The following is a 14,704-nucleotide window of genomic DNA, read 5'->3' as shown; positions in this document are numbered from 1 at the left end:
GAGGGATTTCCAAAGTACCATTATAGGTAATTACAGTAGAAGAACAGGTCCTCTCTCAATCAAGCTACAAATTTGAAACTGTCATAATTTCTCAACACTAAGGAAAAATGGATATGTGTTATATAAGAACAGAGTAACTGGTAACAGTGTGACTTAATAATTTTTATCAAAAGGGCCGTCTAGTGAGGGTAGGAATGTCAGGAAGGAGGAAGGGACACATACCAGGAGCCACACCATCCTTCCATGTGTCAGAGACTCTAAACTTATAGAATTTTTCCCCGATGGGACAACAGAAGTAATGTGACTTGTGCTCCTCACTAGGAGAGAGTAAATATAAGGAGATACTAGTGTCATCAAGGCCACCAGAATTTCCCATGGGAACAGTCCTTGTGGAGCTTCAAACAATGCATTTCTCATCCCACTCACATGGCTTCGTTCTCTCAAACACCACCCTCCCATTTTGCTTCCATCTCATGCCCTGTCCCTGTCCTCTGCTTTGACTGTTTTGAGTGGTGACCAAGGAGTTGGACTTAATGGGAATGTGCTTGATCAAAAGATGGACCAAAGTAGCGTGTTTTACACAAAGCTAAACGATTCAAAAAACCAAGAAAGGAAACTTAGAAAACAAATCTTCTAGTAAAGAAACCACCACTGTCAGAAACCAGAAATTGACATCAAAACCTCATGCAGAAACAAGAAGGTGTTTGTTGCTGTTGGGATTTATCCTTGGCCTATTAAACAAGAGGTGAACAGCTAAATTTCAAGAAACAAACAAAGAATTCAGTCAAACCAATGAAAATCAGAAAAGAAAGGGAAGACAAGCCCAAACAGAGTGGCAGAGGGTACTTCATACGATACCTAAGTTAACCATGAGCTTCACGCGCCCCCCATCCAGCTCCAAACGCAGGGTGTCCGCAGAGTCCCTGGAGGTAGTAGCCACCAGCAGCCCATAAGCTCGCTGGGACATGAAGCGGAAGGACACGTCCTCTGCCTCGGTGTGCATGACCATGGGCATGATGATCTTCATGTACATGCTGCCGTCGTAGCTCAGGATGGATGCCTCTGCAGAGAAGAAAGGAGGGTATCGTCAGGATGAAGGATGCCAGAGTCTGCCTTTGCTTCCAGGGTAAGCAGAGTAGAAGGAGAGGGCACCAAATTAGTAGACAGGTGTCTCGTGCTTGCTAGACCTCCACTGCCGCTTTTAAGCTGTATGCAGACCCCTTAAACTCTGAGGTTCTATTTCCTCATTTGTAAAAGGCATCTGATGGCACTGGTCCCTGCCCTACCATGCTCACTGACTTGTCAATGGTACCGCATGAAATAATGGATGTGAAGGCATTTTGCAAAAGTGAAAATGCCCTCACAAATGGTAGTAATTCTGTATGCTGTAGACACGACAAAGCAAAACAAGACACTAAACAAAACTTGAGTCCTGTAAATATTTCATGAAGAACAGGAGGGAAGCAGCAGTTTATAATCACCACAGTGAACAAACACATACTTGCCAGAGTGCTGCTAGAAAAAGAAAAGAGAAGCAGCACAGCCAGGCCTCGTAGAAGTTTGCTTGGCCTGTTCAAAGAAGATTGATGGAGTCAGGGCCAGAACAACAACAACAAAAGCTAAGCACACCTTTGGGAACCAGACATTTTACTTTTATTCAAATAGCACTTTTATAGGAAAGGAAGAAGCTCACTTTTATTTGAAACCTTCTCTAGTCCAAACACTTTGGTTATGAGCCCTCCACCCCCTCAAATATGTTATCTCATTTAACGCCACAACGTGGGTCTACCATTCCTACTTTCGAACAGAAAACCAAGGGTCTTAGGGGGAGTAGGTTATCATCCCTAAGTCACACAGTCTGGACTTTTTTTTTTTTTTTTTTTGCTGCGGTACGTGGGCCTTTCACTGCTGTGGCCTCTCCCGTTGCGGAGCACAGGCTCCGGACGCACAGGCTCAGCGGCCATGGCTCACGGGCCCAGCTGCTCCGCGGCATGTGGGATCTTCCCGGACCGGGGCACGAACCCGTGTCCCCTGCATCGGCAGGCGGACTCTCAACCACTGCGCCACCAGGGAAGCCCCACAGTCTGGACTTTAACCCAGTATAACCAATACCAAGTCCAGGGCCTGTTATGTAGCACCATGTGGCTCAAAACGTGAATCTGTTTAATCATTTGTTTAGCAAGTATTTTAGAGAACACGGGAAGAGAATATCACTCACATTCCTATGAAGCCATTGAACTCAGCACCTGGCACTGAAAAGGTCCTTACTAAATATTTGCTACATTCCAATATGCACTATGGAGGGTACAAAGGTGAAGCAGACAACATCCCCTGTCCTGAAGGGAGACTAAGCACACACAAATAACTACTAGAATATAAACATGGCTAAATGACCCAGCAAAGATATATTGATAAAGCCAGGAGCATTCAGAAGAGAGAGGCTATAGCATGCAGGTGAGTAGAATTGATGTGGTAAAGTCTGAAGCTGGTCTTGATAGATGGGTGGGGTTTTTAATGAAAGAAGTGATGGCAGCAGATTTCACAGGTAGATAAAACAGTATCTCTATACACAAAAAGGAAAGAAGAGGGATATGCTCAGATAATAACAAACTTCAATTTAACAGAAGTGTCAAGCATATTTTAAGAATAGTTATACAAAGGTGCTTTGAGATTAGAATAAAATCAATGGACTTTGGTAGATACTGGGAAGTAAATGAATAGTTTTAGATTATGAGGTACCACAATATGCTCATTTGTGACTATATACCAGGCACTCTTCTAGGTGTTGAGGACATGACAGTGAACAAAAGAAACAAACATCTTCTGTCCTCATGCATAAAAGGCATAGGAACACGGAGAGACAAGGCAGACCACGTGGAAAGTTCTCAAAATAGTACGTCATCATCATACACCCAACCTTATTTACACAACACACAAAAGGTCCATGAAAAAAACATAAATACACCTGTCATTCCTGGGAATCAACCTTCACCTGGGTAAAATCCATGACATGCTCATAGTTGTACATTATAATGTGCAAACTCTAAGAGGATCACAAACAAAGGTGTGACAGTTACAGACACCATCAAAATGAAAAACATATTTTGAAGATCTCTTCTTAGATGAGAAGCATTATCTAAATGTAACACATGCTCAAGATGTAAAAGAAACGTTTATCTCCTGAAAGAGCAGAATCAAAACATCAATAACAATAGCTAAAATTTATTGAGCACTTACTATTTGCCTGGTACTTTCTAGGATTTTACATGCATTAAGATGGCACTTAATCCTCACAAGTACTTCGTGAAGAAGACAATATTATTATATTTTATAGATACCAGGTCACACATCCAAGAAATGGCAGAGCTGGAAGTTAAATGTAGGCAGTCCGATTCTCATGGCTGTATACATAATGATTCTGCCAAATTGTGAGAGAGTTATACTAGGAGCACACCCATGTTTCTTAGCACATAAAGTACATCTACAATGCTTCATGGCAGACTGTGGTGTTCTTGTGTTTGTGTGTGAGTGCATGCACATGCATGCACACGTGTGCACATATATATACATATATGCCATTATTTAAAGTTGTATTTTATGAACATATACAATTATATAGAGATGATATGTATTTCTAAATAATATATTGTTATATATTACTAGGCACAACGCTGTGTGTTTGTGTAATGAACACCATTAATTACTACTATGTATCTTCTACTATAGACACCCACACAAAAATACACTCCTTTTTAAAAGATGTTAGGGTATTCAGTGAGCCATGAGATGGTTGTTTTGATGCATTCAACTTAAATAATTCCAAAACTAATGGCCACTTTTATCTCTCCGGATATGTATAGTGGCAGAATATATGCATAAATGAATGTATCGTTATGTCAATATTGGTAGTGTCAGAGAACAAATATCAGGCGCATATGTAGTTAAACATCTAATGGTACAAAATGAAGTATGTATCTCAATGTATACCTTTGTGTGTATCTTGGTGAGTATGTTCTACTACTAACATGGTATTTTTAAGGGGAGGGTGATGAAGCAAAAAACTTAATATAGGAATCAGCTGAAACAAAATTTGTTTCAGAATTCATATTAATTTGCTTATAAGATTTCAAACACAAGGGGTACCATGAATGGAATACTATTCAATGGAAAATAAGTCTAAATAAGGAAAGTTATTTGATCTAAAAACTATCAGATTATTGAGTGTTGAAAGACCACATCATGAAATGCTGACATAATAGTACTTACACAGTTCTCCTTTTTAAAATTAATTAATTAATTAATTTATTTATTTATTGGCTGCATTGGGTTTTTCGTTGCTGCGTGCGGGCTTTCTCTAGTTGAGGCAAGCAGGGGGCTACTCTTCGTTGTGGCACACGGGCTTCTCATTGCCATGGCTTCTCTTATTGTGAAGCACGGGCTTTAGGTGCGTGGGCTTCAGTAGTTGTGGCACGTGGGCTCAGTAGTTGTGGCTCGCGGACTCTAGAGTGCAGGCTCAATAGTTGTGGTGCACGAGCTTAGCTGCTCCACAGCATGCGGGATCTTCCCAGACCAGGGCTCCAACCCGTGTCCCCTGCACTGGCAGGCTAATTCTTAACCCCCTGTGCCACCAGGGAAGTCCCCAGTTCTCCTATTTTGTTCCTCTTTTCCTCCTTTACTACTTCCTTTTGTCTTAAGTGAATATTTCCTAGCATATTATTTTAATTCCTTTGATGGTTCTTAACTAAATAACCAAGTAACTAAGAGCTACTTTCTTAGTGGTTGGTCTAGGGCTTACAACATACATCTTAATTTATCAGAATCTACTTCATATTTATACTAACTTAATTCCAGTAAGATACAGAAACTTTACTCTTACATAGCTTTCTTCTGGTCCTCCTTTTTGTGTTATTATTGTTATTCATATAATGTCTATATATGTTTCAAACTCAAAAATACATTGTTATAATTATTGCTTTATAAAAACTTCTTCTTATGAAGTGAAGAAAGGAGAGCTCAGATATATTTATAGAGTTTTTTTTTTAATAAGCTTATTATTTACCATGTCTGTCTCTCTTCATTTCTTTTTGTGGATTAGCAGTACCATCTGCTGTCATTCCCTTTCTTCAATGTAGCTTCATTCATTTTTATTATCAAATATATTACAATTCTATGTTATAGGCCCAACAATACAATTTTATAGATTGTTTTATGTAACTGCTTTCTAAATCAGTTAAAAGAAGAAAGAAAAAGAAATGTGTGATTATACTCTTTTATCATTACCTACATAATTACCTTTATTGGAGCTCTTTGTTTTTTCATGTAGATTCAAATTACTGTCTGCAGTCACTTCCTGAACTTCTTTTAGTAGTTCTTATAAGGCAGGTATACTAGCAATGAATTCTGTTTTTTTGTTTACCTGGATACATCTTTGTTTCACTTTCACTTTTGAAGATGCTTTTGTTGGCTATAGGATTCTTAGCTGATGTTATATTTTTTTCAGCACTTTCAATGTCAACTCACTGCCTTTGGCCTACATTGTGAAGAGGCATCAGCTGTTAATCTTATTGTGGGCCTTTGTATATGATAAGCCACTTTTCTCTTGCTGTTTTCAAGATTTTCTCTTTGACTTTCAACATTTCTATTATAATAAGTCTGGATGTGAATGAATTCCTTTGTACTGATCCTACTTAGAGCTCACTGATGTGTAAATTAGTGTTTTTCCTCAGATTTAGGAAATCTTCAATCATTAATTCTTTAAATATTTTTTCTGTCCTATTCTCTCTCTCCTTTTTTCCAGGACTGCCATCATACATATGTTGGTACTCTTAATGATGTCCCGTATTTCTCTGATGCTTTGTTTATCTTCATTCATTTTTCTTTCTTCTATTTAGACTGTATAATCTCTACTGATCTATCTTCAAGTTTGCAGATTCCTTCTTCTGCTAACTCACATTTTCTGTTGAGCCCCTCTAGCGAATTTTTCATTTATATTGTGCTTTCAAGCATTTTAGATAGATAGATAGACAGACAGAGAGACAGGGATAGATAGGTAGGTAGGTAGATAGGTAGATAGATAAATACTTCCCAAATGATAGAAATTTTGGAATTGAAAAGTTGAAAAATAGATACATAAATATATATAATTTTAATCTCTTTATTAACATTATCTATTTGATAAATCACTGTTATCTTATTTTGCTTTAATTCTTTAAGCACAGTTTCCCTTAATTCCCACAAATCCCTTTGAAAATATTTATAATAGCTTTGGTGTAGTTGTCTGCTAAGTGCAACATCTGGGCAGTTTCTATTGCCTGTATGTACTCCTATGTATGGGTCACACTTTCCTTTTTTGTGTATGTTTCACAATTTTCTGTTGAAAACTGGACATTTTAGATAACAGACTGTAGCACGTCTGGATACTGCTCTCCCCTCCGTGACCACCACCAGGGCTACTTCTTTCTGTTTGTTCATTCATTTATTTGTTTAATGACTTGGCTGAACTAATTCTGTGACATATTTTCCCAGCAGTGTGAAGGCTCTGATGTCCTTGTTCAGATATTTTTGCATTTTTTATCTTTTAGCCTGTCTTCCTAGGTGTTGATCCTAGGTCAGTATAAGCCACTTATTGCTCAACTATTATACCTAAGCCCCCTTGGTCAGTTAATTTTTACTCATTATCTGGTGGATTTGTGTGACTTGGAGACTGCTTTCACAGTTCAGTAAGCTTAAGACTTTGCCTCACATTCAGCCAGGGACTAGTACTTGGAAGTTGCCCCTCCTGTCACTCCTGAGTCGGTGCAGTCTTGGGAATATGCACAGTCCTCCAGCCCACCAAGGATAAGTGTGGTTTTCGCTTTAAGCCTGGTCTCCTAGGGGTAACCCCTGGCTAAAAGCAGCTTATCGTTCAGTCAGTTAAGAGGTTGTACCTTAAGCCCCTTGAGCCAATAGGCTCTTCCTCTTACTGATGGATGTATGTGTAGCTTAGTAATACTTTCAAATCTTCCCCATCTCCTCCTCTAATTAGCTCTGAGTGTATCCCAGCAAATGTGTACAACCATCTAGACCTCCATGGCTTTCTCTACCCCTGATTCTCTTTGCTAAACTTCTGACATTAGCAAACTTCTGGTCTGCCATTTCACTCATTGCTACTAGTATCATACATCTACCTGTCCCTTCAAAATTGATAGTGACCAAGATCACCATTATTTTCAAAAGTCCTTTACCCATGAGCTTCTCTAATCCTTGTTCTAAACAGCCAGGCAGAGTCGTAGAGCTCTGCATCCTAATAACTTGCATCTACCCCAGAGCAGAACCTCTGTGCCACTACACAACCCAGCTGTGTGCAGAAACAGTGGCCCACTTCTCCCTGAGTGACATTCCCATTCTAAAAGTGGGCATGGGAGGAAGATGATAGGTCCTGGTCTTCTCAGCTTGCCCCTCCTAACATGAAACATGACTAAGCTGGGGCAGGGACAATTGGAGCCCCTATATTCTTGACATGCCAAACCTGGGATAGAGCTTCTGCTCTATGAATGGAGATTTAGTAGGAGAAGTGAGGCCTCTTCTTGGCTGTGCCTACCAGGAATATTGCTTCTGCAACATGGAACTGGGGAGAGTTGAGAGGCACCAGTAGCCTGACCATCTGAGGTGAAACTGTAGTCCTAGTGTAACTGGTTGGAGAGGGAGATCCTGTCTTCTTGGCCACAACCACCTGGAATGAAGCTTCCAGAACAAGGAGCAGGGTTGGGGTAGGAGAAGGGAGCAGGTTGTTGTTTAAATACCATAGCTCTCACTTTTCTTAGTGAGATTTAGTAGATCTCTTAAATAAATGTTTCTCCATTTGTTGTATGTCCTTAGAACAATTTTCAGAGATTTTAAATGGTTGTGTGTGTTTTAATAATTTTCACCAATTAAATCGTTGTTTCACTGGGGAGATCTGCTAAGTTCCTCATCCAGCCATTCTAGAGTTCCCTATTTTGACTATTACAAATGTCTTATATATCTTTTCCCATAAAATTCCTGGACTCCAGATTCAGGTGAGGTTCCCTGGCTGGTAACACTTTGCATTTGTTGTTGCACATCACTCCTGGAGAAATTAAACACACGTTTTGTTCACCTCAACTGGAAGAGTACTCTTGGAGGCTTGGGCTTGTTTTCCTCCAGACTTTGCCCCACATGCCTTTTCCCTTTGCTGATTTTACTCTGTAACTTTTGCTGTAATAAACCATGACCATGAATATAATATCTCGAGTCCTGTGAGTCCTTCTAGAGAAATATTCAAATTGAGAGTGGTTCTGGGGACCTCTGATACCCACATACAGTTGTCCTCAGTGTACTGGGGGATTGGTTCCAGGACCCCTTGCAGACAACAAAATCTTCGGATGCTCAATCCCTTATGTAAAATGGCACAGTATTTGCATATAACCTACAAATATCCTCCCATATACTTAAAATCATCTCTAGATACTTACAATACCTCATACAATATAAATGCTATGTAAATAGTGTTAAATACAATGTAAATGCTCTGTAAATAGTTGCCAGTGTGGCAAATTCAAGTTTTGCTTTTTGGAAATTTCTGGAATTTAAAAAATATTTTTGATCTAAGGTTGGTTGAGTCCATGGCTGTGGAACCCAAGGATATTATCAACTGTATTCTTTGTTCTACATTCATAATGCGTATGATCATTATGTGTTTGTTGTATATTCAAAGATGGTCACTATTCTCACCATGCCTTTTGTCACAGTTTCTCCATTTCTGAGTAATTTTATTTCATCTTTTAAGTGCTTGGATTTTATGGTAACACCTTTTTATTTTATGTTTTGTTGTTTTTTGTTTTAAACATACCCATCAGTTTCTTTTTTCTTTTTTTAACATCTTTATTGGAGTATAATTGCTTTACTATGTTGTGTTAGCTACTGCTGTATAACACAGTGAATCAGCTCTACGTATACATATATCCCCATATCTCCTCCCTCTTGCGTCTCCCTCCCACCTTCCCTATCCCACCCCTCTAGGTGGTCACAAAGTATATGGAAACACCTTTTTAAAAAGAACTCACTAGTATTATTATTACCAAAGTTTGTTCATGTTTGTGAAAGTCTATTTGTGCTCTTGATATTTGAATTGCATTGTGCTTGTGTGTAATTCTTGAGTCACCCTTCATTTCATGCAGAATTTTATACATTTCGAGTTATTGCTCTTGAGATTGTATAATGCCAACATTTCCTCTCATAGGTGGTAAATGATGTAAATTTTGTATAAATGCCTAAAGAATATTATTTTATTCCTTGAAGCCCAATGACATAATCAATACACATCTCAGTGTTGAATATACTATATCTGATTTTCTTAGAACCCATCATGCTATTTTGAACTTTATGGAGTCAGTTCTTTATATTAAGAACAAATTTCTGGTTTGATGCCTTTAGGTAATCTCTTTGTTAAAGCACTTAGTTTTTCTGTTTCCGAGGTCCAATTATCTTGTCTGTCCTCATATCTCTTAGTTTCTTTATTATGGATTTCGGCTCTTTGACTTTTCATCAGCATTCACTGTGAAGCATTTTCCTTCTATCAATACATCAATATTTAGCCATGTGTTATCTGCACCCCTGTGGTTACTAATTATTTCAAATAAGTTATGTGATCATATTTTGGCTCTCAGATATTCCATATACAGTCTCTCTTTTCCATTCACTCATTTGTTTTTATTTTTTCTTTGAATTCTTATACCATTAATTAAATTCTCTTAAAATATTCTACAGTGCAAATGAGCTACAGACTATACAGCTCATGGGAAAGTTTTCTGTCCTTTGGTTTGTTTTCTTCTAGATCAAATTCCTTCAGTTTTCTAAGCTATACCTATGTTTTTTGAAATTGTATTTGCCTGATGTTTTCTATTTGCACTGTCATGTCATTGTCTTTCCTGCTCATACTCAGGTGGCTCTGTCCAGAGTTTCTAGTTGTTCACATATAGTTTCAGTGACTTACTGGCTCCCAGAGTCATCTACAGTTTAATGGCTTCATATTTTTAGTTCTATGTACTTTTTTTTTCCTGTAGGCTGAGAGATAGCAATGTGGAAGTTAATGGATGGGAGAAATGAAGAGCTCAGCCAAGACTGTGTGTAACCTTCATTTAGCTTTCAGAGCTATGCTGTCATTTCTGAAGCTTTGTTAAATGTCCTCTACTCGAAGACAGCCCACCTGGTTGAAGAGTGCATCCCAAGGCCATGGTGGTGGGAATGATACATTAGAACTTTTGAGCCCTTTAGCCCTGCTGACATCTCTTTTGATCCTCAGTCCTGTTGTTTGTTTCTGTTACATGCATTTACCTCTTACAGACATTCCCATTATTCTTCACTCAGATAAGAACATCTACTCAATCTATTTATTTTCCTCTATAAAGGTATTTTAGGGATAATTCTCAATATTTTTTTTATCAACTGGACAGTGCTGTACCTGAGGAACACAGGCAGGGTTGGCAGCCTCATCATGTTTGACCATTCCTCTTAACTTGGCTTCAGAATCATTTATCTTGCTCCTATTTTTTGAGACTTACGACACTGAGTTGTGCCTCTTTCCTTACTTACGGCTGACAATTATTTGGCTGGTATACCCTTTTCTGTTTAACTTGAAAGAGAGTTTCTGGTAGGCAACTTTCCCCTACCATCTTCGTACTTCTTTTCATAATCAAATTATTGCATCTAACACCAAAGGAACAGATAGGAAATAATCAAAACTGAGGGTTCTTTAATGTTATTATAAGCATATGTTGTTTTAGATGTGATGAGGTCCTAATCAAGAAGATAAGCGAAAATTATACGGAAAATTGACTGTAGAAAGTAAATGGTACAGAGAAGTTCTTCTTGCCTACACAAACTTGGAAGTGATACCATTTACATTTCCTACAGTTTTAAAGGAGAAAGCCAGATTGGTAGGCATGGACAGGAAAGGGATAAAACAAAAGCACTAGACAACACAATCGATGTAATGCTGCTAACGAATGCAAGGGGTCCCCTGACATCGATACAGTACTATGAGCAACTAGCAATGTGCTTTCATGTAGCAGACTTCCCAGGTCTCACTTTGCACTTAGCATACCAAGCAGACTTCCTAGCACTACCCACCAGCCCTTAAGCCATCTACTGTAGAGAGAAGATACTCTCACGGCCAGCCTTGTAAGCAAAGTACCAATAAACAATCACCCGCCTCACCATCTTCCCTTTTTGTACCTTCAAGACATCCTCCTGTTCACTCATGCAGCCACTGGCCTCATACACTCCCTAAGTGTGTTTTATTCTAACAAAGCTTCCAATTCACAGATTGCTTCCTCTCTACCCAAACTGGGCTGATCTTAAACACTGTGCAAATCTATGCAGGAATGCCCACCAGGTTCTAATTCTGTATTTTGCAGCAGCAGGAGCAACATACATTTCTAGGTCTGAGCAGACCCAACAGCAGCCAACAGTTCCAGGGAATCAAAACTGATTTGAGGTGATGTCCTCCCTCTCATGGACAAGGCTGAGAAGAACTAACTTTTCACATTCTCAACATCGTGCTGCCATTACATACAGTTCGATTGCTTTCCCATCCCCAAACAAGTAAAGCTCTCTAAAGCCATGACAGAAGCATTCTCTTTAGTCATGACAACCCAAAATATCTCCAGACATTGTCAAATGCCTCTTGGGGGAAAAATCCCCACCCCCAACCCAGGTGAGAACCACAATGATGATCCCATATGGGCTAGAGTATATGGACTGGAGTGATAAAGTTAAGACTGAAGGGAGATGCAGAGGGTCCATTATAAAAGAGCTAATAAGCACAATTAGGAAGTTTGGATATTAGTTAACATAAGAGGGTGTTTAAGACAGGAAGTGACACGGTAAGACTTGCTTTTTAGGCTAACTCTGGTGCTGCAGGGAAGACAGAATGGCATGGTAAGAGATTAGATGCAATCTTACCCAATTTTCCTCCAGATACTATTGCCGCTGCTTTATTTTGCAAACGTATTATGAAATTTCAAAACAATATTTATAAATGATGGTGGTATGTTTCTTAGAATTGATCTGACTCTTTGAGTCAATTCAAGAAAGCTCTATCGGGCAGAGTTGTAATTACACATATGTAATTACACCTATTCAGAATCATTGCTCAGTGTGCTGTCACTATGAGCATATAAGCTCGGAGTTAGAAAATTTGGGTAGAATCCTAGATCTGCAAATTATTATTATTATATATATATATATATATATATATATATATTTTATTTTTAGCCACGACTTGGAGTTAGAAAATTCGGGTAGAGTCCTAGATCTGCAAGTTATTTTATTTTTATTTTTTTGGCCTCACTGGCATGTGGGACCTTAGCACAGCATGTGGGATAATCTTAGTTCCCCGACCAGGGATCGAACCCATGCCCCCTGCATTAGAAGCACAGAGTCCTAACCACTGGACCACCAGGGAAGTCTTAGATCTGCAAGTTATTTAACTGTGAAATATTCTTGGGCTTCAGTTTCCCCATCTGTAACATGTATAATAATAATACTGAATCAGCCAGGATACTAATAGGAAATAGATGGCCAACTCTTCATCTTCATTTGATGAAGGTTTAATACAAGTAATATTTACAACGGTAAAGGTAGGGAATAGTGAACCCTCCAGAGGTAATATGGTATTTAGGGCTAGTAAAAGCAGACCCATATATTACTATGTGTAGGCCTGATAGAGCAAGCAGAAGGTCAACTGCCAGAACCCTGAGTGGGGAGTGGAAGAGGGAGAGAGAACAAGGGTGCACTATGAGTGCCTCACAAGACTGTGACCTTATGTCAAGGTGTGCAGCCAGCTGGCAGCCATATCACAGACAAGAAATTAAATATTCAGACCTCATTCTCATCATTCCTTCTCATCTTTCTTGCATGCTTCCCATTGGGCAAATTCAACTGGAATACAAAAGGGTAAGAGAGGCTGTTAATGCAATCCCTATAGGATAACCTTCCAGGGTACAAAGCTGAGTAAAAAAGTATGAAGAAGAGTGAAGAATGGATCCAGGGTTGCAAAGAAAAGCTATCCATCACAAAGGTGAGCCCAAGAGAATGACTGCGAAGATATCCAAATGTCTGAAATTAATGGGTCCTCAATGAATGTTACATGTGTACGTGCACACACACGTGTTTTAACTTCCCTGATGTCTGGAGATGACCCATTGCTTTCACGTGCAGATACTTCCATATTAGAGGCAGCACTGATCAGTAGAAAGAGCCTAGGTGTCTGGAGGCCAACATTCCACTCACAGCTCCACCTCTTATGGGCGCGCAACCTCAGGAAAGTTGCACATTCTCTGACTTTCCTTTTCCTTTATGTAAATCTTCAATCATTTTCAAAAGTCATATAAGAAAATATGTTTGAAAGAGCTCTGCAAACTATAAAGTGGAATGAAATTGTGAAGGGTTAAAGTGTTTTGTTAGTCTTCCTCTTTATTATAAAGTCTACTTTGGTTAAATGGAGAAATAAGGTAGACATTCTGCTTTCTTCTGTTCTCAAATTCCCTACACAATGGGTCTACTTTCATAATAATGGTAGAGATTGCATTCAAGAACACTAGAGTCCTATTATTTACCTTTGATAATAAGCATGGCTTATTACAGTCATAGGCAGACTATGTTCAGTGATCGAACCTGACATCCAGCTACGATTTCCATCCTGAAAAACAGACAGCACTATTCTGTAGACTTTCATTTTTGCCTAAAGCTTGCTGCCTCACTCTGTCATATTCTTCCTGTCAGTATTCCAGAGAATACATTTGCTCTCTCGTTATCACTGATGATCGGTTACAAAAAATTTGAATAAAAAAAGTTTTACCTCTGATCCATCAACAAGGATGACTGATGGCAGGTATGGAACTATACTGAATGGATCTGTATACTTATCACCTTTACTTTATTCTAGAACGCTGTTAGACAACAGCATTGAGCAGACACAGTAAAGTGATTAATGGCCAACTTGCAGCCTGTCCTGGTTGTGTTTCCCAGGCTAGTTTTTGATATTTTCATTCCCAAATGACTGGATTGAAGGCTCAGAGAACTGTTCTGCACACAGCTGTGCTCACCAGAATGTGATCGCTCCATTATTGTCTAAGGCCAGACCAGAGAAACAAGTTCTCCAGGGCAGCAAAAGAGAAGACACTTTCTACTTGCCAACTGTTCTGCAAGGTACCAGCTCAACCAACCTCAGTTATGTACAGATTTCTTATAAGGAGAGACAGGGCCAGTACTTCAACATGAACCAAAATCAAATTGTTTAGGAATATAAAATACATTTCCTAGAAAAGTCAAACCAATGAAGAAATGGCCAGAAGTTTAAGTAGCTGATTTAAAGTAGAATCAGTCTCTTGTGATTTTTATAAGAAAAAAAAAAAAGAATACAGAAGTTGTAAAATTACTCTTTCTGAATTGCAGAGAAATTTAGAGTTCAAAACTTAAAATTTACCTGCATTCAAACCTTTATTTCGAAACTGAAGAGACTGAGGTAATATTTAAAAGCTTTGACTTTTTTTTTCTTAAGGAGATATTAAAGACCTTCTTTTTCCTATTTGGGATCCTGCTTCCAAAATCAGGTTGCACAAAATCAGCAATGATCTGAAACAGGTGAATCAACAGATACACACACACACACACACACACACACACACACACACACACACACACA

At 38.8% G+C, this 14,704-nt stretch overlaps 1 protein-coding gene across 19 annotated transcripts in view; it reads right to left on the bottom strand.

The window, feature by feature from the left end:
• NRXN3 (neurexin 3) overlaps positions 1–14,704 on the bottom strand; it is a 1,692,180-nt gene that overhangs the window by 1,050,375 nt on the left and 627,101 nt on the right. For all 19 annotated transcript variants that reach the window (XR_003795953.1, XR_003795956.1, XR_003795954.1 and 16 more), the window contains one exon: positions 859–1,062. Coding sequence is in view for 15 of the 19 variants with exons in the window: in XM_029238319.1 (XP_029094152.1) it covers positions 859–1,062 (204 nt within the window). In the remaining 4 variants the exon portion in view is untranslated. The remainder of the gene's footprint in view (positions 1–858; positions 1,063–14,704) is intronic.

The sequence above is a fragment of the Monodon monoceros genome, unplaced genomic scaffold (genome assembly GCF_005190385.1).
Source record: "Monodon monoceros isolate NGI ecotype Baffin Bay Population unplaced genomic scaffold, NGI_Narwhal_1 Super_Scaffold_21, whole genome shotgun sequence".
Taxonomy (NCBI): Eukaryota; Metazoa; Chordata; class Mammalia; order Artiodactyla; family Monodontidae; genus Monodon; species Monodon monoceros.
The sequence above is the reverse complement of the archived record's forward strand: the minus strand, read 5'-3'. Positions and strand labels throughout refer to the sequence as shown.